The 24,885-nt window shown below is 32.2% G+C and overlaps 6 protein-coding genes across 8 annotated transcripts; 4 read left to right on the top strand and 2 right to left on the bottom strand.

The window, feature by feature from the left end:
* Window positions 1-598: 598 nt before the first annotated feature.
* LOC111428819 (Protein on ecdysone puffs) lies at window positions 599-8,346 on the bottom strand. Of its 2 annotated transcripts, none has more exons than XM_023064521.2 (7): window positions 8,264-8,346; window positions 6,694-7,090; window positions 5,545-5,753; window positions 5,040-5,251; window positions 4,768-4,984; window positions 1,147-1,745; window positions 599-1,084 (listed from the first exon to the last, which is right to left on the bottom strand). In XM_023064521.2, the coding sequence occupies exons 2-7, from the start codon at window positions 7,003-7,005 to the stop codon at window positions 819-821; spliced, it is 1,815 nt and encodes a 604-aa protein (XP_022920289.2). In that variant the 5' UTR covers window positions 7,006-7,090; window positions 8,264-8,346; the 3' UTR covers window positions 599-818. The 2 variants fall into 2 exon arrangements, with proteins under 2 accessions (XP_022920289.2, XP_022920290.2); XM_023064522.2 differs by having other exon boundaries at window positions 6,694-7,017; window positions 8,264-8,334.
* Window positions 8,347-8,540: 194 nt separating this feature from the next.
* Window positions 8,541-10,806, top strand: LOC111428820 (multiprotein bridging factor 1). Of its 2 annotated transcripts, none has more exons than XM_023064524.2 (2): window positions 8,541-8,734; window positions 10,249-10,806. In XM_023064524.2, the coding sequence occupies exons 1-2, from the start codon at window positions 8,611-8,613 to the stop codon at window positions 10,569-10,571; spliced, it is 447 nt and encodes a 148-aa protein (XP_022920292.1). In that variant the 5' UTR covers window positions 8,541-8,610; the 3' UTR covers window positions 10,572-10,806. The 2 variants fall into 2 exon arrangements, with proteins under 2 accessions (XP_022920292.1, XP_022920291.1); XM_023064523.2 differs by having other exon boundaries at window positions 8,542-8,734; window positions 10,237-10,780.
* Window positions 10,807-15,217: 4,411 nt separating this feature from the next.
* LOC111428799 (proteasome beta6 subunit) lies at window positions 15,218-16,111 on the bottom strand. Its single transcript, XM_023064491.2, has 2 exons — window positions 15,959-16,111; window positions 15,218-15,886 (listed from the first exon to the last, which is right to left on the bottom strand). Exons 1-2 carry the CDS (start codon window positions 16,051-16,053, stop codon window positions 15,274-15,276), a joined length of 708 nt encoding a protein of 235 aa, XP_022920259.1. The 5' UTR covers window positions 16,054-16,111; the 3' UTR covers window positions 15,218-15,273.
* Window positions 16,112-16,425: 314 nt separating this feature from the next.
* Window positions 16,426-17,179, top strand: LOC111428811 (ribosome biogenesis protein SLX9 homolog). Its single transcript, XM_023064508.2, has one exon. It carries the CDS (start codon window positions 16,516-16,518, stop codon window positions 17,134-17,136), a length of 621 nt encoding a protein of 206 aa, XP_022920276.1. The 5' UTR covers window positions 16,426-16,515; the 3' UTR covers window positions 17,137-17,179.
* A 255-nt stretch (window positions 17,180-17,434) lies between these two features.
* LOC111428787 (uncharacterized) lies at window positions 17,435-20,526 on the top strand. Its single transcript, XM_023064478.2, has 6 exons — window positions 17,435-17,543; window positions 17,596-17,766; window positions 19,348-19,484; window positions 19,548-19,803; window positions 19,855-20,226; window positions 20,290-20,526. The coding sequence occupies exons 1-6, from the start codon at window positions 17,435-17,437 to the stop codon at window positions 20,421-20,423; spliced, it is 1,179 nt and encodes a 392-aa protein (XP_022920246.2). The 3' UTR covers window positions 20,424-20,526.
* A 3,007-nt stretch (window positions 20,527-23,533) lies between these two features.
* On the top strand, window positions 23,534-24,688 carry LOC111428822 (2-iminobutanoate/2-iminopropanoate deaminase-like). The gene is made up of 4 exons (XM_023064526.2): window positions 23,534-23,739; window positions 23,811-23,982; window positions 24,043-24,272; window positions 24,332-24,688. The coding sequence occupies exons 2-4, from the start codon at window positions 23,855-23,857 to the stop codon at window positions 24,568-24,570; spliced, it is 597 nt and encodes a 198-aa protein (XP_022920294.1). The 5' UTR covers window positions 23,534-23,739; window positions 23,811-23,854; the 3' UTR covers window positions 24,571-24,688.
* The last annotated feature ends 197 nt before the right edge of the window (window positions 24,689-24,885 follow it).

Consider the following 24,885-nt stretch of genomic DNA (forward strand, 5'->3'; position numbering starts at 1 on the left):
ATTATTTTGGAAAATAATATGGTTACCAATTTGCAATCCTATTTGCAATCACACTCAACATCCGAACCTACTAAAATCCACAAAGAGAACATACCAATTTCGAGTTAAAAAGTTTCCATATTTGAGTCCAATTTAAATTCATAGACGAGCTATCCCCAAAACACCATTATCCGCAAGTTCTAAAAAATGCGAATTTAAGTTACTCAAGAATTATTATGCTAGAAATCAGAAAATAAAGAACTCATTACAAAAAAATAAAATTACATGCCTCCAACTTCATGTAATAGACTTTATGGCTAATTACATAATCATAAATTTCAAAACAGTATATAAATCCTTACTAGTATTAATTGTAGAAAAAAGTCAATGCATAGTAGAAAAACAGTACCAAGAAATCCCAATGTTTTAAAAATTAAAATCCACCAAGAAATATATTGTAGAAGTATATCCTAAAGAAACTGGCATTATTAGACGAATAGTAACAAATCTCTAGTGTCCATAACTTAGAAAAATGTCACTTTAACGCTAACTTTTTATATATGGCCAATTTGCACGCATTAAATGATAACAAAAAGTTTTAATTTACATCAAAACACAATTTGCTTTAATCGTTCAGTATATTTTTATTTATTAGAACTTTCACAAAAATGATTACTACACTATAAAATACTCGATTACAATCAGCTTCAATCAGTTTAAGTCATTTAAAAAAAAAAAGAATAAATGTCCACAACTACAGACAAAACAATATAGTATAAGAAATTACCTTTAAAATAAATCTAATTGCGAATGTTATATTTATATAGATTTGAACTTATTCAATTCTTCCTTATTTTTTTGCTTTTGGGCCCTGCGCCATTCCGAACGTTGGTGCGACGTCTGGTATTTGGTGATTGAGCCTCAACCTTCACTTCAGCTTCAACAACGGCTTCTGATGCGGTAGGTTCAGCTTTTACACCTTCCGCTTGAGCAACTGCAGCTGTTGGTTTAGTGGTTTCCTCGACTTCTTCACCTTCTTTCACTTCTCCAGCATTTTCATCTTCATCCTCTTCATCTTTGCAAGCTTCTTCAGGATCATACATATCTAACAGAAAAACAAAACGAAAAAAGTTAGATTGAGTTAGTTAAGATAATTTTTTTACTAACCACTTCCATTTTCAGCATTTTCGTCTTGAGATTTATCTAAACCTTCCTTTTCTTCGTCCTCTTTTTCTTCAGCGCCTTCCTCTCCGCCTTTATTCTTTCTCTTCCAATTTCCTTCCAATTCATCCTTTTCAACATTAGCACGGAATTTATCTTTCACAGCGCTTACAAATTCATGATAATGTTTCTCACTTTTTAAATGATTCTGAGAATCAGTTTCATTACGTAAAAATCTCTTGCAAATATCGCAAAAGAACCCTTCAAGTTTCGTCAAGCTGTTTTTACCAACAGGTCTATGTGGTAAATATGTCGGAACTCGGTTGTATAAATTAGCGAGGTCATCATCCAATTCAAGAACGGGATTTTCATCTTCTCCTTGAAGTGATTCTTGTAAAATGGGATCGTTATCCCATTCGACTTCCTCTTCAATGATGTGACCTTCAATATCGTTTCCAGTAGTAGAATTTAGTTTCTCTTTCAAACTAAATAAATGATCTGGAGTGAATCTATGTTCAACCCATTCCATACGAGACGGAAATTCCAAGTTGCAAATGTCACAGTTGGGATGTAAAAATCTCTTAAGGCGTTGATGACCTTCAGTTCTTAAAAAACAATTTTGTGTTATAAAAAAAGTACAACAAACTATGATTACATATAAAATGTTATGAGGGTACCTGACATTCAGTAATATAATTGTGTACAATCCATGTGAAATTATTAATTAAACCTTAACATATTTTACATGTATATTTAAAAACAGGACATTACTTCTTAAAAGGATGGTTCTTTTGTTACCAAAGCCACCCCATAACAAATAAGGTTAAAGAGAAGGATAAAGTTTAACTCATTTAGACCTTTTACTCTTTATTTTATCCACCTTGTAAAGTTTATGCACCTAATTAAGAAAATATTTTTGATATAGATATTAAGCTTCATAAGAGGTGTTTTTAACCAAATACAAACCTTCAGGAGACGAAGTTCAAGTAATATTGCATAAGATCCACATTAAAAATCTTTAGGTCGTAATATTTTATTTATACTATAACACATCTTTTCTTTTACTGTATTTTATTTTTAGTGTTTTTTTACTTTTTCTTTTCTCGTTATATACATATATAACGCATTATGAGTGACAATGAACCAAAGCCCAGTTCATTGTAATGAAAGAAAACGATATTCCAGGTTAGTATCATGTTATGACCAAGGCCTATACATTCTAGGAATGTGACTCTCAAACGTTTCCCACTTCAGCCTTAATATTCGGCAGAGGAAACCATTCGCTTTGTGTGAAAGGGCGCACGTTTCCTAAACTATATGGGCTCTGATTATGACGATCCCTAAAGATGTTGAAGATAAATATACTAATCCGCCATCCAGTAGCCAAACAAGATCTCGTAATATTTTATGGCGAAAAGGAGGACCTGCAGCAATTAGTAACACATATACAGCTAAACAGATTTTCAAGTTAATAATGTCTCCAAAGACACCCGCCTTTATTTTATGAAAACAATGGGAGAGCTGATAGAGGTTGTGAAGCTTACAACAATAATTTGATCCAAAGATTACCTAATATTTCAGAGCGACCACCACAGATGACATTTCAAAAGTTTATGGAAATTAAGCTTGTCACTTTTTTAAGCGCATTAATTTTTAATGGTGTTCCACAGACAATAAGCAAAATATGAGCAGCTATATTGTATGACTGATTCAAAATGATACACTTATAGAACATGTGAAAACAGATAAATACCAAGTTTGCACAGTATATATCTTCCAAACCAGCAAAATATAGGATAATTTTTCTTTGCTTATGATGCATCAAGCGCCTATCTACACTGGGAAACCACCAGATGATCCTCCTAAACAGGTTAATGTTGGTGAACAAACAGTATTACACTTAGTAAATCCTTATAAAGGGTCGGGAAGAAATGTAACAACTGATAATTTCTTCACAAATTTCGTAAAATTAACAAAGGTCTTGAACTCCTGGCATATGATGGCATATATTACCAAGCAATATGGGAGCTAAACAAAGACCAGTTTACTTGACTAGTTTTGCTTACAATCAGAATTCAACTATGTTCATAAATGTCAAAGAAGAATAAGGCAGTTGTTTCTATCATTGATGTATATAATAGACTGCCTAAGTCTGACATCAGAGATGGGCGGAGCTTACACCGACTGGAAACAAGGTACCAACCACAGTTGCTAAAACGATAAATCGTCATAAAAATGTCATATAAAAAGTTACTTAGTTTATTTTATTTTAACACTAATAGACGGCCTAAGTCTGACGTCACAGAGATGGGCGGAGCTTATACTGGCTCCAAACAATTTCGTTGCTAAACACAGTTGCTAAGATAAATCGCCAAACAATATCATTTGAAATATCATCACTTAGTTTATTTTATTTTAACACTAATGAAAAATTGCATATTATGGCGATTTACCATTAGCAACACAGTTAGCAACGAAAATGTTTGGAGTCGGTATAAGCTCCGCCCATCTCTGTGACGTCAAGGCTTAGGTTGTCTATTGACGAAATGGGACATACACAGTAAGCTAAAGATAACAACTATAATAAAATTAAAGACGGAGTAGATGTCGTGGATAAAATGTTGGGCGAGTATACTGTCAAAATAAGGATGTTGCATTGGCGTCTAGCATTCTTTTATAATTAATTAACATCAATGGATTAGTATCTTACATAATTTGTAGAGAACATAATCCATATTTGAGAACCAAAGATCAATGCAGAAAATTTCGCTGACCAACTATGTTTGCCTGCAATTAAAATTCGTAGTAACAATCCACTTATGATCAGAAATTCATTTTTTCATATGAATTCAGACTTCAGTCAGACTATGAATTGTAGTAGCATCAGAAGGATCTAAAGCACCACATGGCAGTCGTGGTGCTTCTCCTATTGTTAAATGGTTATTAATTAATTTATATGAAATTTTGTGTGTTCTTTATTTTACATAATAAAATAATTACCATTTTATATTTTGTACCTTGTCCGCATGACAAGGGTTAATAGAATTAATGCCTACTAGATGTCACATTATTATTCAAATATATATGACATAAAATATGATCAAAAAGAAGAACTTTGTAGCGACAATTTATAACAAAAAATCTTAAATTACAATGCTGTTTCAGCAGTGCAGTTAGGAATGAAGCGAAAGATAATAAAAGTTGAACAAAAAACCATTTTAATAAACGCAAATAAGGAGGGTTATGCAGAAAATAAGAAAATTTAGTGGGAGCAAACGTAAAGTGGGATTTTAATGAAATTTTTTGTGGTGGCAGCTGTGCTGACAGTATTCAACCCCTATCTCAAATTTCTTTCCACTGCCCTTTGGTTTATTTGATAAAAATTCGTAGTTTTAGGATTTTAGAGCGCAGATAAAAGTTTCCAAGGTTTTTTAGTTATTACCACACCTCCATGAACGAGTCGCGAGTTCGAAATCAGACAATTGGAGAGTGGTTAAAAAAAAAACTGGTTATACATATAACAATTAGCAAGACCCCATGGAGAATATACACAATTATAATGACTTGCCAGTTAACCCCATCCTCCCTAACCCATTTCTAATGCAAGAAGATATAAATAATATTTACTTTCTATGGGCAATAATTTTCCCCATAAACTTCAAATCGCACATATTACAATGACTTTCTGGCTCATTGCGTTGATGAAATTTGCGGCTATTTCTCTGCATGCGACTCCATTCGATCATCTTCTTTTCTTCAGCTAAGCGCATATTTTCGCGAAGGATTTTAACAGTAATTTGGAAACTTTCTTCCAAACTGTCCATCATTTGAATATGAGCCTTGCCTAAAACGATTTAAAATAAGATAAAAATTTAATTCATAAGAAATATTTAATTTACCTCTAATATGATTTTGGAAGGAATCTCCATCCCACATGCTTTTATTGCAAACAAAGCAGTGGAATAAACTGTTGGGTAAGCCTTCATACTTTGTGGTATCTTTCTTGGTTACTTTTTCCGCGTTCTCTCCAGCTTCCTTGGAGTCGTCCTTTTCTTTCTCGTCGCTAGCGTTTTTCTCTTCCTTCCAATCGCGTTTCTTATCAACATCTTCCCTATTATTACAAGAAAGGAAAAAGAAAGACCAAATTTAACATCAAAAATTTAATTAAAAATTTATCATCTTTATTTAATGTAGGGGAAATTTGACTTAAAGAACGTGAACAAAGAAGATTAATTTATTTGATTTTGATAATTTTAAGAAGATAAAGGTCATCTTGAAAGAAATAAAGAGAAAATAAAAATGATGAGCTTTTTTCTACATCCTGTAAATTCGTTTAGGATAGAGGGAAAAAATGTGTTCTATTTAAATAAAAAAATTAATCCAAGTTTTGATTATTTTCCTTACCTACTCTCATCGTCATGATGTTTTTGGGGAGTAGCAGTCTCAGCAGAACCTTGTGAGGCCTTGTTATCAGAAGACTTTCGATCGGCCTTTGACTTGCCACCGTCTTTGCCCTGCGACTTATTGTTGCCAAAAGGACGATTGCGGGAGTTCCCCCTATTTTGACCTTTTTCGTTGCGCCAGCCACCACGTCCACCACCGGATCTCTGGTTCTAATCGAGTTTCCAAAGAAATTTCAATGAAGAATACAATAAAAACGACAATTATGATTGCCTTTTTATTGTTACAGATCAAAAATCTTTCGTGGTGGTTTCATTATTGAACACGAAGAGAAAATGTCCATATTAAAACATGCAAGTGGGTACAAATAATTTTTTTTGTAGAATAACGTTTTCTGGATACAAAGACATTTTTTACAGTTGATTAAGAATTCATTAAACAACTCGACGAATTGGATTCGTTCAGATAAATAACACAACTTGAATTATTTTATTTTTGCTATATAAAATACAAACTCGATTTAATTAGAATTACAATAGAAGATTATCTATAAAAGGATATACACCAAAAAAGAGGTCTATTCGATTTTTTTAAGTTTTACATGTTGTAATATAATGTAGAGGTGTATAAAACATCCTTAATTTTACCTTACAGGCTATATTTATTGAAGAAAATATGGAAGTCGTGGAATCAAGATTGAAAATATTTTAAAAATCATTTTGTGTTATGTAGATCTCAAAACGAACACTCAAATTGATTTAAGAAATTTGGCAACCATATTCAGCTGTTCCATGTTTAGAGCGCTCTACTTTAAAGAGCAGTGAGTTGAATTTATTGATTTTAAAACCAGACAACTTCTCTTTTTTTAAATATTAATAACTGGGGTTGGAAGCGTCATAGGGTTTTAAAAATTTGTGATTCAATATCGATATGTATATATTGAAAAGGAAAATGAGACTGGAAAATATTCGGGAAATATATTAAAACTCTTTTAAATAGAAATAAATATTAATAGAATTTTTTTGTGAATAAAATATAGCTTGTAAAATAAACTTAAGGAAAAATTGATACACTAAGATACAGAATAATATATGTAGTATTGGAGAGTGAATAAAAAAAATAATATAGAAAATGTATAAATTAGATTCATACCTTGTTGTAAGGTTCGGTTCGCCTGAAATCATTACGGCCCCTATTGCCGCCGAGGCGATTGGAATAGTTGTCTTGGTTATTGAAATTTCTCGACGAGGTGTTAAGCGAGAGTAAAGATGGAGGATCGTTCACTTGTTGCGGTTGAAGTAAGCTACTCAAAGCGAGGGCGAGCTGCGTTTGCAAATTGGGATTGCCCATTGAGTTAACCCCCGCCGTGGGGCCACTGTTTCCCTGCCAAGGATTTACGTTCGCGTTTTGAGGAAAACCGCGACTACCTCTGTTAGGTCCACCTCCGAATCTTCTATTTGCCATTTTATGACTCAACTTTTTTTTTTTTTTAAGAAAAAGAAGGAAACTGCTTTTCTTTTTTTAGTTGAATATTGTACGGAATTACGTACTATAGATGAAGTTGTACGTTAGATTTTATTTAGTTTTACTAAATTATTGTATTACAATGAATTAGTATCAAAATTATTCAATTATATTAATTAATACGAATTATGCTTCATATTCTAACTATGCAGCAAACACATGAAGTTGTGTTAATTCTAAAACTTGAATAACGATAAATGATATGAAATAAACCAAGATTACACGTAAAATAACCTTGTTGATTGATTATGTTTTATAGTATTTTTTGTTGTTTATGTTACCAATTGACCAGAACACCCCCTGTATAGTACGTGAGGTAAAAAAGACCAACTTACCAAGGGGTCGTATTAACTTGGCGAGGGTTGCATTGCAAGTTTATATTTCAACCTATTCTCTTTACGCACTGTTAATATGTGTGTTCATACATCACATATTTGACCAAACACTATTTTTTTTATTATATTTTCTAAAATTTTGTATAAAAATATAATTACCAGTATTCTTTTTTCGAATAAACTCATAGTTAAAAAAAATTTTTGAAAATTTAAATTAAAAAATTAAATTCATCTGCGCTTTTAAAATTCCCGCGTTGATGACGAGCTCAACTGCGAGAAAGAGACGGACGTCATTTAGGGTGTATTGAAAAGAGATGGAGTATTAAAGTCGTCCATTTTTAAGTTTTATAGGTTATGTTTATTATGATTTGTTTTGAAACTGTCACTTCGCAAGCGCCATCTAGCGGACAATTTAACTTGTTTCCGACTTTACACTTCCTACATCACAGAAAAGCCGCGAAATTATTCCGTTTGAATATTTGTTATTTTTAACTTCAAATTACGCAAAATATTTCTTTTACTTTGTGTTCATACATATACTTGTATATATCGTTTTCGTAAAAATATTCTCTAAATTTAATTAGTGTGTATGACGCCATTCTAAGAAAACTAAAAACATAAAATTAATTCATTTTAACTGATATTATCGTATCTACTGTATAGAAACGTTTGAATTTAATGTTTATTATATCGGGTCGATGTTCTAACACAAAAGAAATTATTGACGGCTACCATTAAAATTTTCAATTATAACTTTTCGGGCGATAACTCAGCGAGAATTATATTAAAATTAGTTAAGCTTATTAATGATCGAACATTTTGATAATAATTCATCGTAAAAAGTGATTTAAAACTAAACTTACCACAGAAAAACCGTACGCTTGTGGAAGAAGACGCTTGACCGTCGACTGGAACAAACAAGATGGCGTGACGCGAAGTTAGCAACAGAAGTAAAGGATATACAACATCAGTCAAATCAATTACTTGTCAAAAATTGCATAACATTGTTTTATTAATTAAAGGTTACAAAAAAAAATAGCTATAATAAATCCGATTTCTAATGTTGCTAAATAAACGTAAAATTGAATAAATCATTTTTTTTGAATAACAATAACAGCTCAATTTATTTTATGTTTTGCAACTAATATCACATCGTTCGTCTAGCGACCAAATTGTAGTTACAATTTTATTTTATAAAAATAAAGTGAAAATGTCGGACTGGGATACTGTAACGGTATTGAAGAAACGAGCCCCGAAGGCTTCCGCTATGAAAAGCGAACAAGCCATTAATGCGGCAAGAAGACAGGGTTTGGCTGTTGAAACACAACAGAAATGTAAGTCGCATTTTAGAATCTCTACGTGTTATTGCCATCAGCATTTTACCGGAAAATTCTACGTGTGGCAATGAATTGCATTATTAAAACAATTTACCATAATAAAACAAGTACTTAGAAAAATATGATGCAATCGGAATTTATTACATTACCTATTTCTAATTATAAAAACACTCCAAGGTAGGATAAATTTTGAAAGATTTATATGAATAATTAAAATGTTTTAAAATTGTACAGGATTCGGCAGAGAAACTTCCTTTTTTGTGAATTGAAGAGTGAGTCCGTGGTTGTGTGAGGAGATTTCATGGGGAATTGAAGAAGTTATCAAGGAAGAGTGGTGATTTGGAAATTTATTGATAATCTAAATAATTATTATGGTGCTTTAGTGGAGGGGACTACATTTTGAAGCAAAATTAGAGGGCTCAAATATTACCCTAATAAAATCAGCAATGAAGAGACAATTTGGGAAATATGTTTCTATGAAAAATTCTCCTTAACCCAAAGCATCATAATATCTTAGATCATCAAATGTTCTTATAAACCACATATTATTGGAAGTTTCTCTGCCCAATTCTGTATTATTCAATCAATTAGAGATGTAGATTATGTATTTTTGTATCATGAATAGTTTTGAACATTTTAAATTAATAAAATCGATGTAAATTTTATCGAAGAAATTTTTAAGGTTGGTTTTGTTATTAAAAATTTTATCTTTTTGATAAAAAAACTTTATCATTATCAGTGTGGTAAGGTGGTAATGTATTCCAAAAATAAATTAAATGTTGTTATAATATGGTGAAGATGTTTTATAGGGTGTTTTAAAAATAGTAAGCCAAATTGTTTTTATGATTAAAACTTTAAAGGCAAAGTTTAAGGCAAAAATACACCAAAGCCTCAATATAACAGATTAATATGGGGAAGGGAGTGTCTGTTATGGCCAAAAATCGGTTATATCAATAATTTTAATATCCACACTGTTGTGTTCAATCTATAAGGCTTTATATTTATATCAAGGACGGTAGAATCTAACAGGACTGTTACATCCTAGGAGCAGGTGCACAGCTCGAAGGCCCGTTCATGACGTCAGCGATGAATAATAATTAAAACTATAAGACTAACTGCTATACGACAAGCGCTGAATAACAACTAGAACTAGAAACATTCTGGTTTAGCTGTGCGTCTCTTAAGACGGCTAAACCCAATTTTTTTTCTTTTAGTTCAATAAAAATATTCAACAATCTAGCACTGAATAACAATTAAAAGTAGAACTACCGTTCTTGATTTATGCATCATATAGATAATTCGGGGAATACCCCGCTTATATCGAGGTTTTTATTATATTAAGCATTTCAATTCTTTTTCAACTTTGTTATGTTTTAATCATATTGCAGTTTGCCCTGTTACTTTTAAAACAACCTATATAGTTTTAAATAGTATTAAGCCTGTTAAAAGAGTAAAAAAAGAAATAACTACATTTTAGTTATTTCTGTGATAAAATTCAGCTAAATTTCTAGGGGGTGCTGGAAGTAATAAACAGCACGTTGCAACAAAAAATACAGCAAAATTGGATAGAGAGACTGAAGAATTACGTCACGAAAAGATTTCCCTTGACGTCGGGAAATTGATACAACAAGGGCGACAGGCAAAGAATTTGAGTCAAAAGGATTTGGCTACAAAAATAAATGAAAAACCGCAAGTGATAACTGATTATGAGGCGGGACGCGGAATCCCGAATAATGTGATCATCGGGAAAATAGAAAGGGTGATTGGATTAAAATTGCGTGGCAAAGACGTCGGTAAACCAATGGCGGCTCTGCCCCCCGCGAGTAAAAAGTAAATCGGTTCTCGCGGGCGGGCAGTGCACTATCTTCTCAAACCGACATCCTGTCTAAACGGAAATGTAGGTTTTTCTCGTTTGCCGTCGTCATCATCGTCTCTTAAAAATTTTATCTCCATAAGTGCGTGTGCGTGTGTATTATAACAACACTGTAATACAACTTAATATCTTCACGTAGGCGAACTACGCAACTCGGACCACTAATTTCTTTCCGAGAATGGTTTCATTGTTTCATTCGTTTCCATTTTTTAGCTTTGAAATAATGATCCATTTTTTTTAGAACTTTTTTCAGTGTCATCATGATATAGTTCGTATTGATTTGTTTTGTTACATTTTTTTTTTCAATGAAACTAATGAAATAAACATATTTAGTTTACATATTTTGTCCTTTATTTTATTTCATTTCATTATAAGCATAATACAGTTGTATCTAAAAACATCAACAAATTACTGAGTGGTCCTCTTCTTTATCAACAATTAAGAGTAGTTCATTTTTGCTTAGAAAACGTAATGTTGTAATGTTTACAATATACTATTGGTATTAACTTTTTCGCAGTTGGTTGGTCATATATATCCTAACATTTATTATAAATCATTCTGACCTCTTCAGAAGTAACTTTGCACATATCCGCTTTATTTAGTTTATTTTGTAATGAATTATTATTTTGTTGAATACCCGACTTTTATCCTGTAAGTACAATTATGTTGTTAATGTAGTCATGTGTGTTGTAATAAGAATATCTTACCCTAACATGCATGAGTCCAATAACAAATATAATAATAATTTATTTTCAGATGGTGTCACAACTTCTGCAGGACAATTAATCTTAATAAAGAATAAAATAGCTTTAGAGGAACAATCTTTTTTATGTTAATTTTGTTGGTTTCAGTTCGGGCTACTTTATAACAGAAAAAGTAACAGATGAATATGCAAAATTATTTAAACAGCTTATTCTATTTTTGACCTTACTAACGTGTAAAGCAAAATTAGGTATTCAAGTTTGTTAGTTTTTTTTTGAATCAGGAAACTGTCTCAAGTTCCGCACTATCGGCGCACAACGATTAATTACCACACTTTCAATCAACTAATCATACTTTATTAATGATTTTTAGATGAGCTATTGAAACTATTATAAGGTACGAAGAACCAACATTCCTTCTTGAAACGCGACCACTCAAGTTTGTCTAGTAGGATGTTATGGCCCAATCGTTCAAAATCTTGAAAAACATCAGTAAATGGTTCCAGTCTGGTAATCATCATTCATTACATCTGACGCAGAAAGGGAGTATTGGCCCAAATTTGTTGCGTTTGGCTTGTAGTCTACAAATACTAGCTGCGATGGCAAAATGTAGCTCTTTGAAAAGTTTGGCAGTAACGACATTGATCCATAATTGAAGACATCTTTCGGATTACCACTACTAAATACTAATAATATACAAATTATAGATTAACAGCAACGGTTTAGACAATCAGTCTCTTGCTGAGAAATGATATTGTGAATGCCTCTGAGACCAAAACTGGAAGTCAGTGCAGTTTTTTTTGTGGGAAATCCCGATTTGGTCATTGACAATTTTTCATAACGGTTTGAATTCTGACAAAAATACTTTAATTTTATGCTTTCAGCACAATTTTATAGTCTTTATTAGTTCGCAAATTTGTTATTATTGCTGTCGTAAACCAAGGAAGGCAATTATTAGTTGGGTTGGGTTGGGCATTGGACATTGACAGCTTCATCATCATCAGAACGTGGTTCCAATTAATCTTGATATAAAATTTATATGATTTAGAGTCATTCTGAGGAAAATTGGTTCTGCCACAAAGACACAATCAGAAGGAATTAAAGAGGCAATGAATTAAGGCAATACAGCTCTCAAAGGTAGAAAAAATGGTCTAAAACGTCCTACTTATTCCATTAATGACTCCATTTACCTGGAACACATTTAAAAATGCGCAAAAGTTGAACATCGTGTAATACCATGAGTAACAATCTCTTCAAATCGAACATGCGACATTAAAGTACCTGTAATTAACAATCATTCACCGTTAGATTTAACATAAAATGTTTCATTAGAGTTTCAACCTGCTCAAATACGCGTCAATACACATCAATTACACTTACAACTCAGGATATAAGAAGCAATTAAATCGCGCAACAGACCCTACAAATCCATGGTCATCAACACATTATGCAAACGTACAGCCAGTAATACAAATTGTTACATTCAATAGTTACACTAGTTATTTATATTTTAGTTTTATGAGATGGTTAGGATAATTGGATAGGATGAGTTCCTCGATCCAAACAACGTCGACTGTATTCTTGTATTTAATGTAAAAATAAATTGATGTATTCAGTTTTTGCATTGTCGTTTAAAGACGTTACGTAAGGCATGTCGCTGCTTTGGTGGCTTATATGTCCGAGGTGGGTTTGCAAGCAATCGTTTCACGTCCTGACATCCTGAATCTATGTTGGGAGTGATTATTGTATTATTATTGTTTTGAAGTGGGTCCAAATGGCGAAACGGCAGTTGTAAGTTTTTTTTTAATGGTCTACAAAACCACTCATTTACGGCTGTCTTAAAACATTATATGTGACATGGACTACAAAAAATTCTAACTAAACACCTACATGAAATTTTAGAGAGTGAAGACTCGCTTCAACAAGATATGAATATGGACAACACTTCAAGTTCATCCAGAACTTCATCGGTAAAACTAACATTAAAAAAGAAGAAAGAGCAAGAAAAACAAGTTACACTTGACGAATGTCTTAGAGTTATGTCAAACTCAGCAGACACTTTTGAAATATTTAGAGATTATGTGGCTGACAAACTGCGCAATATGAACTCCAAAACTCCAGAGTTGCTATCCTGGGCGAAGAGGGAAATACAGCGAGTTATCTTAAAAATGAACGACAACTATGAGCTTAAATTACAGGAAAATACAATTCCATTACTACAGCAACCCATAAACAAAGAGCAAACCATGCATGAGTCCACGTTGCAGATCCCGGTAATTAATAGTGACCCAGAAGTTCTAGATGACGGTAGTTCTGAAGGAGCTCTTACTTCAAAATGTAAAATAATAGTTTAATAAAGAGATATTTCATATACTTACTTGTAAATATTCTTCTCTTAGAACACTGTAAATTGCAGAACAGACTTCAGGTACAATTCGCGAAATAGTACATGCTCACTGGATACTCAAGAATGAGAATGTACCTACCGGTAGCCAAAAAGTAAAGGGTTCGACTGCTAGAATTGCATCTCGCATATGTGTTTTGTTTTTCTACTGTCAACTTTATTTTGTCCAGCAAATAACGAAAATCAGCAGCGGATATTCGAAGAAAGTTCTTATTACATTCCTTATCTTCTCGTTCTAATTCTTCTAATAATGTGTCCATTACATTCTTGTTTTCCCTCCATTTAATCCAATCTCTCACCCTGTATCAGTGAGACCTTTTCGTTTCTGCTGTAACAAGGTAATAGTAACAAACTGCAGCCTTTCTTTAGACCTCTTTGTTGACATGTTTCTATAAAATCACGCCACAACGCAAATTGTTGTTGCTTTCTAGTTACAAAACATTGACAACTGTGGAAACAGCGTATTTAGAGACACTTTATACCATGAGAGAAATTTTTCCTTGTGAGCTTCCTATGAGCTTCAAGATGTCAAAAAGTTCGATGTGAGATTTTGACTGATTTTAATAGGGCAATGCGCTCTTACAATATATTATCAATAATGTAGAAAATCAGCGCACAGTTATTTCAAACTTCAACTATATTTATCTCAAAACATGTCTCCGCACATAAACTTCGTTTCTGTAGTCCAGGCTACACTCAAAAACTGAAATATTTGGGTTTTTTGTAGGAACTAAGGCTTATTGCTACAAACGTCGAGATAAGTAGAGAATATTTTGGCCTCCTCTTACAAAAAATGCTACTAAAATCGAGGAATTTATCGCTCGGTAAGTAAACATTTGGTGATGCTAGTAATCCTTAGTAACTTTAGTATATTGAACACAGCATGTGATTCAGGACGCAATCAGCTACGAGTTAAATTTATACATTTGGAAATCATGTTGCATATGGCTCATTTTAGAAACTATCTTAATTTTCCATTGACAATATTTTCATGAAGTTTGTGAGTTTTTTAGATACACCTGTACATAGGTTTAAATGTTCACAAGAAATACTATCAAACTTAGTATACTAAAATAGCATCTCAAAGGTCATTCCATTACTTTATATCATTAAGGTTGTATTTAAACATCTGGAATCCATATAAGATTAAGGTGAGGGTACCTTTAATTAAAAACCAGTAATATGACATTAACTATGTACAGTTCATACCATATTTGCTGAGCCAAAACTCTTAAAAAAGAAATAACTTGAATTTGATGTTTCTTAACCAAATTAAGTTTCTCATACAAAGCAAGTACAAAGTAAATCTGATAAAAGCAATTAATTCTTTATCTGATTTCTAAAAACTGCCTCAACTTATATTGGTATGAGCTATATATGTTATTGAAGCAATTTGTAAATATGTTAACAAATAAACTTTGAAAAAAGTATGATTTTATTTAGATATGCACTAAATAGAAAAATTTTATTTTCAAAGAATTGTAAATAATGAAAAAAAAAAAAAATGTAAAAGAACTTTATTTAATACATATTAAAAAAAAACATCAAAAATTAAGATTTAATCCTTTCTAAGCTCAAATTTATCTTCTTTAACCCCATCTTTAGTGATAACATTAATTATGATACTATCCCCAGTATAAATATCTCTTTCTGCAGCAGAAATAAAGACATCTTTAATTACAGAAAGAGCTCTTTCCAACGTAATTTCCTTATTAGTAACATTTTCCATATTTTTAAATCCAATTTGATTATCCAATAATGGCTGAAGTAAAGCTCCAGAAGAGCCTCCAGCACGATAGGTGGTTCTTTCACAATGCCCTATTGGATCATAGCTGTACACACAACCTTTACCATCAGAATCTAAACCACAAAGAATGTTTGAAATGTAATACGGAAAGAATCTTTTGTAATACAGCATGGTTGAAAGCATTTGAGCTGCAGCTGTGGTTGACATGGTTTTGTTATGTTCTTGTTCATACATTTGCATGCGAGCTTTCAAGATTCTAGTTAAAGTTAATGTATCACACCAACATCCGGCACATCCAAGAACAGTTTGATTGGTTAATTTAAAGATTTTGTTTTGATCTCGGGTGTAAATTGAAAAACCGGTGCTGAGACGAGTATCGGCACCAATTACTACAAATCCATCACCCCCAATAGCTACAATACTCCTAAAATGAACAAGAATTTAATAGTCACTCAAAAATGTTAGGTTATACTTTTTCAAATCCTACAAAACTCACCCTCCGTTATCGGCGTAAGGACTAAAATGATGTTTGGTAATTCCCTGTGTAGAATAATCAGGGTAATTGGGTTGAGAAGCGCTTAAAAGAGCCATTTTTCTGCTAATGTAGTCTCAAATTTGATATAGCAATGACAACACAAAATGTATTAAGTGAAATTAGGTTCAAAACTAAACTGTCAAATGATAATTGTAGAACAATTGTCGAATTTAAAATAAAATATAACTGAAAATAATTAATAAGTATTGGTTAGAAAATGCTGATTAAAATTATTTATAATTATCAAACTTTTTTTAAAAAATATTGAAAAATAATTATTTATGTGAAGATAGTTGCGGAATCAAATTCTAATATTAAACTGTTATTAATTGTTTAATATTTAAAACATAATTGTGTAATATTAATTATTAATTTTTGTTTTATTATATCTGATTATTCATTCAATATCAATATAAATTGAAAATTAATCGTTAATTTGATGTCGATTAAACGTCAAATAAGTGTCAAAAACACGTGTTTATCTTATTTTGTAGTTATTTTAGGTTATAATCGTTATAATGGGTAAACTGCGAAGAAATAGAAACAAACTACACCTTTCAAATAATAATAATCAAAAAGATTCATTAAAAAACGAGAAAAAAGACACTTCCCCAGACTTTAAATTACCACCTGTAGTTTTCCCATCAAATAATCCTTTCGCAGATTTAAACATTGATGTTTCAAGTTTAAACAAATTAAAGAATGATGATGTTGTTAGTGTGAAATCATTCAAATCCTTGAAATCTGAATTAAGTGCTAAAACTAATACTTTATCTAAAAAAGATAAATTGAAGTTGAAAAAAGATTTATTGTTAAGAAAAATAGATACGGTAAATCAATTAAAGAAAGAAGCCAAGTTGAAGAAGAAACGTAGTAAGGTGGCTATTATTGGTGATACAAACACTTTAAGGGATGCTTTACCTGATTTGGAATCGTTGATAAAGAGTAGTGGTGATGATAAACCTAAAGAAGGGGTGGTTAAAAAGAAAGCGATTGCTAAGGAGAGAAAACGGAAGAAAAATATGGCTCTTCATTTGCAGATTTATAAAAATTTGATGAATAATAATGATTTTAAGAAAGATCCGCTTGGTGCTATTTCTGATCATGTTAAAGCTGTTTCTGAAAATAAACAATTATAATATTTTTTTTTGATATTTTGTAAATAAATTAATGTTAAAAATTGTTTTTTTTATTTTCTATCAAATTTTACATTCTTAAAAATAAATTGACTTTTAAATCATGCGATAATTTTAAGTTACCAATGATTAGTTTAAACATTAAGCTTAAACTGTAACAACTTTTCCAACAAACATAACTGTTTTAAAGAGACTTCATTATCAAGCTTTCTGCAAATATGTACAATAGCCGAACGGTATACTTTTCGCATATTTAAATAGTTCAAGAGTGCATTTCTGATTTATTGAAGCTTTTTGCATTATGTATTTCACTATTATATTTCTAGTATTACCAATTTTTGGTATAACTGTAAAAAATAATCTAAATATTATAGAGAATCAAGATACAACACTTGAAAGAAATGGGAAATGTAAATATTGTGTTCTAAAAATATAAACAAAAATTGAGTTGTATTTTTTAAGTTATTGGATTTTGGGGACTTGGATTTGGTGTCGGCGTAGTTAGATTTGCCAATAATGCCTGTAACAGCTCGAGTAGCCTTGTTGGTACTTGTTATACAAAAAGGCAATGTGCTGATATTGGGGGTATAGCATCCGGAAGTTGTGCAAGTAATATTGGTGTATGTTGCGTAAGTAAGTAAATTAATTTTATAAACAACATTTTAACTTTATGGAAGATCCACCCCAACATCCACCTTCAGTAGGTACATGGCCTGCACATCCTCTAACAGCCCTTGCTCCTTTCATCCTAATATCTCCACTCCATACATCATAACGCTTTTTATCAAGCTCTCAAAGATTATTCTCCTTTTTCCCACATTTCTCCTAAATATTCTCTCATCCCATCCCCAGACCTATCCTATAACCTTATTAGCTTTCACTGCCATCATTCTAATATACCCGCCTTCCTTTGTTATTTTCTCTAAATCTGTATCCCAAATATGTGTACTCCCTTACTTCCTCGATCACCTTCTCCTCCCATCTCCGATCGTCAGTCTTCTTTCTACCCCCTCTTACAAAACTTCAACATCTTCGTTTTGTCTACGTTAACCTCCAATCCTCCACTAAAAAATACTATTTACATAAAGATTATTTACAACAGAGGCATATCTTATTAATTTTTATATTATGTTTTGAAATAACTTATAATTTTTGTTTTCTTGATGAAACAATCAACTTGACCAGAATAGGATTTCTGGTTCATTCAGTAGAATATTATTTTCTTCTGCCCACTTTATGCACACATCAAAATTTTTAACTGCCTTATTATTCTTAACATTAATTTTTAACTCTTGATCTTCATTTTCACTCTCGTGCTGTTCATCTGTACCATTTATGTCTTCCAGTTTTTTTTTCACCTGAAGAAAGCAGATTGCGATGCAATTGATAAATCATCATCAGATCTTCAGCGTCGTATTCAGTGGTTGAGTTGGTATTTACACGTGAGTCATAATTTTGTGCCAGCACTTTTCCAAGACTTCGGGGGAAGCTTTTTCCTCAGTATTGCATAGCAGATATACAGTGTCCTTCAGGTTAATGGTTTTTAATAACTTAACAAAGTCTTTTTCAATATTAGATAAAATATGGACTAAAACACTTTTCTGACAAAAAAGTTTTGTCAGCCTAATCGCATTTTGGCTCATAAGCTGTAGAAGTACAGTACAATTTGGTGAAGGAAATAATGTTGTAAATTGTTCATTCTCACTAGTCAGCTCTTCAATAGTTTTTATGTATTGAGGCGTTATCGCCGATTAGCAGAGCTCTTTCAGACAAATTAAGACTTCTTTTTAGAGTTTTAGAAAATTTCTGTTGTTATCCATGCAATGGCAGATGATTTATATTCAACAGGTATATTTTCGTTCTTATAGCCCTCGAATTTTTTGCTTTTCCTATCACTTACAGCTTTTATTTTTATGAACTATCACATACTATGTCTTTTTCTGTAGTTTGAAATCCGGCCTCTATTAACTCTAAAATTATCATTTCCATATATTTCAGTATAAAACTTTCCTTTGGCAGATAAAATTTTGTAAAATATTGGTATGTGTCTTTTTGCACATTTGCCTTTTCATAAGGTTTTTCTAGCGCCATCACATTTGGCAATAACTCTAAAAGAACTTCATTTATTGAGGTGAAATATTGACTCGTCACTTTAAAATTAACTACTTAGTAAGGTGTAAAATAACCTAGTTTACTACATTTACTTTATCTCAGTTCAACTTGGCTGTGGGGCAACATCTTCATACAACAACACATACTTTGTCAATACAAATTTTCCATCCACAGTAACCGGAACGGGTAGTGATCGTTGCGTTTACACAATAAAGCAATGTAACTCAGATATTTGCCAAGTACGTTTTATACCAAATGCAATATTTGTTAATTATGATTGCTACTTACTGTTTATAACTTAGGTTCGAATCGATTTTATTAGTGCCACGCTTGCTCAGCCTGACGGCGATGGAAATTGTAGAGACGATAGTTTAACAATAATCGGGGGAGGATCTCAAGTACCCGTTTTATGTGGTGAAAATACCGGTCAACACGTTTATGTCGATTTTTATCAAAGTCAAGACATTCAAATCATCGTAACAACGTCTGCTGCTCAAGGAAGCAATCGTAATTGGAATTTTAAAGTGACTCAAATCGGTTGCGATTGTCCCACAAAAGGTATAAGTTTACTTTTTTATTATAATTCTATTGAAAGTATTATTTATTTAGCACCTTCTGGATGTCTTCAATATCATACGGAATTAAGTGGAACCGTTCAAAGTTTTAATTACGGTTCTACCGGAAGTAGTAGTTTAAATAATATTGGTGCAGTCGGAACCAGACAATTAGTTAATCAAAATTACGGAATTTGCGTAGCAATGAGACCAGGCTACTGTTCGATAACGTGGACACCATCAAGCATGTCATCATTTACCGTTTCTGGGGACACTGACGGAGTTCAAATGTTAATTGGAACTCCGGCTGCTGGAATTATGGGAGAAAATTGTACCAGCGATTTTGTCGTTATTCCAGCGCCATTCGTTAATAATGTTCTTCAAAATTACGACCGGTTTTGTGGAAATTATTTTCCTCCTGTTACAAGTATGGTTAATAAAATATGTAAAAAAAGTAATTTATTTTTAAAGTAATTTAAAACTTTTCTAGCTTATTCAAAACCGTTTGTATTAACTGTGTACACCAATGGAAATGAGACGAATGATGTTGCTAATCGTGGATTTTCTTTGAATTATCAGCAAAATAGGTGTACGATGTTAACTAATATTGAAATGGTTGGATAATTTTAATACAACTTTATTTTAAATGGTAGTTTCAGAACAATTTTTGTATTATATATTTATACAGGTGATTCATTAGATATACAAAAAGATGTTCATTTAAATGTTGTACTGTAACAAACCGCATTTTGGGATTCGAAAGCGATTAAAAAAAAAATAATAAAACGCAATACAGGCAGAACTTTGTAATTTAATTACGAAGTTGCGTCTTGAGAACCGAGGGTCCAGACTAAATACTACGTAGGCGGTTCTAGCAGGAATGTGCCGAGGTGGCAGTTAGAGTAGATGGAGCAGGGAAGAAATGAAGAAAAAATCGGGGAGTCGGTTACGGGATTGGAATAGAAAAGCATCGGGCGAAACCGGGAAATTAAAGTTTTTGTTGTGTTTTTAAATTCGAGACGTGCGATTTGAACTTATAGCAATTTAGTTATAAAATTCGTTGAATTGGATTCTCTTTCTTCGATGAATATTTTACTTTAACAAACGGGTAAGCGTTATTAAAATCTTAAACTTCCGATTTCTCATTGAACCTGCTAACCACCTCGGCAAATTTCGTAATGATGTTGTTGAATAGCTTACGTCATGTAATTTTTACTTTTTAAAATCTTTGTCAGTGTTTTTTTTTTATATATAATATAATACGTTCTTTTTCAAAAATAAAGCAAACTTATTCTTTAGCAGTGAAATTTCGTTTTCTTTCAATCTATTTTTATTCTTAATTTCAAATTACTGCCGTTCGCTTTCAAGTGAACGAATGCAGTGTGCCAAACCCTAACTCAGTCATTGCTAGCTATCAAGAAAACGGTAGTGCGTGGACAGTTAGGTACGCGAGCCGCTCCGTGGACCTAGCTAGGAAACCCACTACGGGAAACGAGAAGTTCTCGAGAGCAAGTTTGTGACAGTACGTTGCACACTTTGTTGGTGATAATGGCACAGCTTTTAGCGATGTAATGCTTTTGACGCAACATTTAGTGCTAGCCCTAAGTTTTGTGCAATGCGTTTGGCACTACTTTGCGGTTGTTTAATTGCTGTATTTATAACGTTTTCAAGAATTTTAATACTTACGTCATTTGGTGGAATGGACCTTGGGCAAGTGGTAGAAAAACTTGATAACTAATCAAACGTCCAGAAGAACTTAGGGATTGGGGATTTGAAAGGCGATGTTTGAAAGGAATTTCGCCAGGGTCTGGGAAGACCACAAAATCTGGTGGTTGACAATCGGAAGGTGGGAGACGCTACAAACCGAATATATGTATATTGTTATAAAAAACTATGGGTACAAGGATGAAATCTTGCTATAAACAATAACTTATTATCAAGGAAGATGCAATCTTTATTTATATGAACACATTTCAATAAATTTTTATAAATGTGTGTAAAGAGTTATCCTATATAAATTTAGGTTGGTTACTGTTCAATTTATATGTTGTCAATAAAAGTTTATGATCTATTTCTATTCTTTTTGCTTTTAATATATTTAAAAAAAATCCCGCATTCTTCCATACTATTAAGTTACTTGAACAATCTTTTTTACCTATTACAATGAAGACTTTATTGAAAAGAGATATAGTCTGATGTTTTTTTGGTTCAATAAAAATGTTTAAAAACAGTTTGGGTTCAAAATAGGTTCAGGGTGGCCACCTAATTTTATATAAAATTTTAAATATCTACGTTTCAATTTTAAGGGTTTAAGAATATATTTCTTCTTCTTCCAGTGGTGTTACAGCTTAGATTGAGCCTTAACATTCTTCAATTTATGCCTCCAAGTACCCCTACTCCTGGTAACCGCTCGCAAATTCCCTACTTCAAGCAACTCCAAAGCATCCATCTTTATGTTATCTTGCCATCGAGTTCGCCATTGGGCTCATTTTTTAGCAGTTCATAGAACTTGATTTCTTCCTCGGTCTTTATGTTGTAATGCTCTTTGGAACATTAATTAAAATTCACAAAAATTAACCTAGTTATTGCCAGTCATGTCTTCAATTGTCTTGAAGTTCGTTGCGATGTTGCCAACTTAACATATTTTTATAAAACAGTCTTCTCCTCAGTGGGTGCATGTTTTATTCGTTGATGTACATTCCTGTTGACAACTAATACACAACCAAGCTCATGTCTATTATCACTTCCATCAATAGAGTGTATTGTTTGCTGCCCTTTAATAAAGGATCCTGCTTCTGGCTATCTTATTTCTTGCAGAGTTGTGACATTCATTCATGCATACACCGATTTTTCTCAAGTCAGAGTAGGCATTATATTGCGTGATATTGAAACAGCGTACGAATAAATTTAATATGATTCTTTTTGAATATTGGACAGGAAGAAGCATTTCAAGTTTGTGGTTTTCTTCTAGTGATAATTTTATGATTCGAGATGATATGTTTACTTTTTGTTGATTATTGACTAGTCTGTTAAGTAATAATTTTTTATCATGAGGGGAATATCCGGGTTTGGGATCATAATCACTTTAGCCACCTACCACAGCTGCGACACATATTGTAGTTGGAATGTAGCACTAACCAGGTTAATTATTTTGACTATCGCTTTTCTCGAAAGCTTTTGAAAGTTATCAAAGAAACTTTGAGGAACCATTTTTAATTTCCATTCACAATGCCACTAGGACTTCGTTTCTTTTGTTTTCTGAACAAAGAATTAATTGTCCTATTCTACTTGGTATGTCAAACGGTTATTTTTCGAAACTTGGTATACGGTTTACAGGTAACTTAAAACCGTTGCTAAAGAGTGTCAAAATGTTCTGATATAACTAACTTTTTAAATTATCATATGATTGCTCTTCGTTGACTATAAAAAGCCAACGTGCTATGTGGTCTGATTACTCCATATGGATGCAAAACATTAAGAACTTAAGACAACCACTTAGGACATACCTACTTAGGATGTAGTTTTGGCATATCGTTAACGAGTACAAAAATTATTATTAAAAATTATATAAAGAATTTAAAAACGTTAATGTTATTAGTCATAATTAGGAAGTTTTATTTCGTTTAGTACCAATCATGTAATATTGGTGGACTATTTGTGATAATGTATATCGATATGCATTTTTATAATCCGTCATTTTTTTAAATGTATTATTTATCTAGCATCCACAGATCTGTCATTATCAAATATTTGAAAGTGTTTAATTTTTGACTTTTGGCATACATACAAAATTTTCAGTAAGAAATTCTCAAAAATGGCTTCCAAAGTTTAGTTTGTAATATGTTGTTAACCTAAAAAGAACGGGTGCTGAAGCATCGTTTTCGTAATCTAATTAATAACCTTGTGGTGAATATAACAGTACCGGACATTTTGCTAATAGGTGAATGATATTGACCTAGACATAGTTTTTTAACGATTGTTAACTAATTTATTTTATATACTTTTTTCTAGATTTGGGTCACACTTTTTTAAAATTTAAACCATAAACATTTAAGATGGCAGAAAAGAGAAAATGCGGATGTGCTAAACCTGGTTCAGTTTCATCTATTGTTCCAGATGAATCACCAACAGCAAAAATATGTATTCAGACAGAAGCAGCACCATTACCAGTCGGTCCATACAGGTTAATAATTTTATTTCAATTAAATGTTAGCACTTTACAAAGCTTCGTTTTTAATTTTAGTCAAGCCGTTAAGATAGATAAAACCATCTACATATCGGGATGTTTAGGTCTTAAACTTGATCCTAACGAATTGGTGGAAGGTGGAGCGGCAGCAGAAGCGAAACAAGCTTTAAAGCACATGGGCACAATTTTGGAAGCCAGCGGATCCAGTTATAATAACGTTTTAAAAACGACTGTTTTTCTCGGTTGCATGGATGATTTCGCAGCAGTTAACGATGTATATAAACAATGTAAAATATTCAAAATAACAAAAATGTTGTTTACTTTCACAATTTGTCATAACCCTCAGTTTTCACAAAAGACTTCCCAGCGAGATCTTGTTTTCAAGTAGCAAAACTTCCATTAGAAGCAAATGTTGAAATAGAAGCGATTGCGACAATAGTTGAAGGCGAAGTTGCAGCTCCACCAGCAGACGGAGGTGGCGATGATGCCCCTCCACCAGATGGTGATGCACCCCCAGAGGATGCACCTCCAGAAGATGCACCTGCAGAAGATGCACCTGCAGAGGATGCTCCAGCTGAAGAATAGTTAATACCGGCGATATGAAAAAAAGAAAGCTAAGAAAGATAGAATAATAATAAATAATTTTATATTAAAAGATTTTATATGTAATGATAAATATAATATCAGTTTGATAAAATTGAAAGCTCCAGAAATTATATAGATTAGTTAGATGCTAGGGTGTAATAGAAGACATGAGTTGAACTTTGTACCAAAAACTATTTCTAATTATCAGTATTGGTAAATGTCGAAAACAACTATCACTCACTTTGATGTTCAAAATACATAAATTATATATGGATTAAAAAACTGAACAACATATCTTAGATTTTTTAAAATACA

The sequence above is a fragment of the Onthophagus taurus genome, chromosome 2 (assembly GCF_036711975.1).
Source record: "Onthophagus taurus isolate NC chromosome 2, IU_Otau_3.0, whole genome shotgun sequence".
NCBI classification, from domain to species: Eukaryota; Metazoa; Arthropoda; class Insecta; order Coleoptera; family Scarabaeidae; genus Onthophagus; species Onthophagus taurus.

What these genes read in the sequence shown, in the direction of transcription:
- LOC111428819 (XM_023064521.2), bottom strand. Translation starts at nt 7,005, where the DNA reads ATGGCAAATAGAAGATTCGGAGGTGGACCTAACAGAGGTAGTCGCGGT. An exon ending in GAACCGAACCTTACAACAAG is followed by an intron (nt 5,754 to 6,693) that starts GTATGAATCTAA and finishes AAACTCGATTAG; the next exon opens with AACCAGAGATCCGGTGGTGG. An exon ending in CTTCCAAAATCATATTAGAG is followed by an intron (nt 4,985 to 5,039) that starts GTAAATTAAATA and finishes AAATCGTTTTAG; the next exon opens with GCAAGGCTCATATTCAAATG.
- LOC111428820 (XM_023064523.2), top strand. Translation starts at nt 8,611, where the DNA reads ATGTCGGACTGGGATACTGTAACGGTATTGAAGAAACGAGCCCCGAAG. An exon ending in TGTTGAAACACAACAGAAAT is followed by an intron (nt 8,735 to 10,236) that starts GTAAGTCGCATT and finishes GATAAAATTCAG; the next exon opens with CTAAATTTCTAGGGGGTGCT.
- LOC111428799 (XM_023064491.2), bottom strand. Translation starts at nt 16,053, where the DNA reads ATGGCTCTTTTAAGCGCTTCTCAACCCAATTACCCTGATTATTCTACA. An exon ending in CCTTACGCCGATAACGGAGG is followed by an intron (nt 15,887 to 15,958) that starts GTGAGTTTTGTA and finishes TGTTCATTTTAG; the next exon opens with GAGTATTGTAGCTATTGGGG.
- LOC111428811 (XM_023064508.2), top strand. Translation starts at nt 16,516, where the DNA reads ATGGGTAAACTGCGAAGAAATAGAAACAAACTACACCTTTCAAATAAT.
- LOC111428787 (XM_023064478.2), top strand. Translation starts at nt 17,435, where the DNA reads ATGTATTTCACTATTATATTTCTAGTATTACCAATTTTTGGTATAACT. An exon ending in GTAACTCAGATATTTGCCAA is followed by an intron (nt 19,485 to 19,547) that starts GTACGTTTTATA and finishes TTTATAACTTAG; the next exon opens with GTTCGAATCGATTTTATTAG. An exon ending in TTGCGATTGTCCCACAAAAG is followed by an intron (nt 19,804 to 19,854) that starts GTATAAGTTTAC and finishes TTATTTATTTAG; the next exon opens with CACCTTCTGGATGTCTTCAA.
- LOC111428822 (XM_023064526.2), top strand. Translation starts at nt 23,855, where the DNA reads ATGGCAGAAAAGAGAAAATGCGGATGTGCTAAACCTGGTTCAGTTTCA. An exon ending in TTACCAGTCGGTCCATACAG is followed by an intron (nt 23,983 to 24,042) that starts GTTAATAATTTT and finishes TTTTAATTTTAG; the next exon opens with TCAAGCCGTTAAGATAGATA. An exon ending in TAACGATGTATATAAACAAT is followed by an intron (nt 24,273 to 24,331) that starts GTAAAATATTCA and finishes CATAACCCTCAG; the next exon opens with TTTTCACAAAAGACTTCCCA.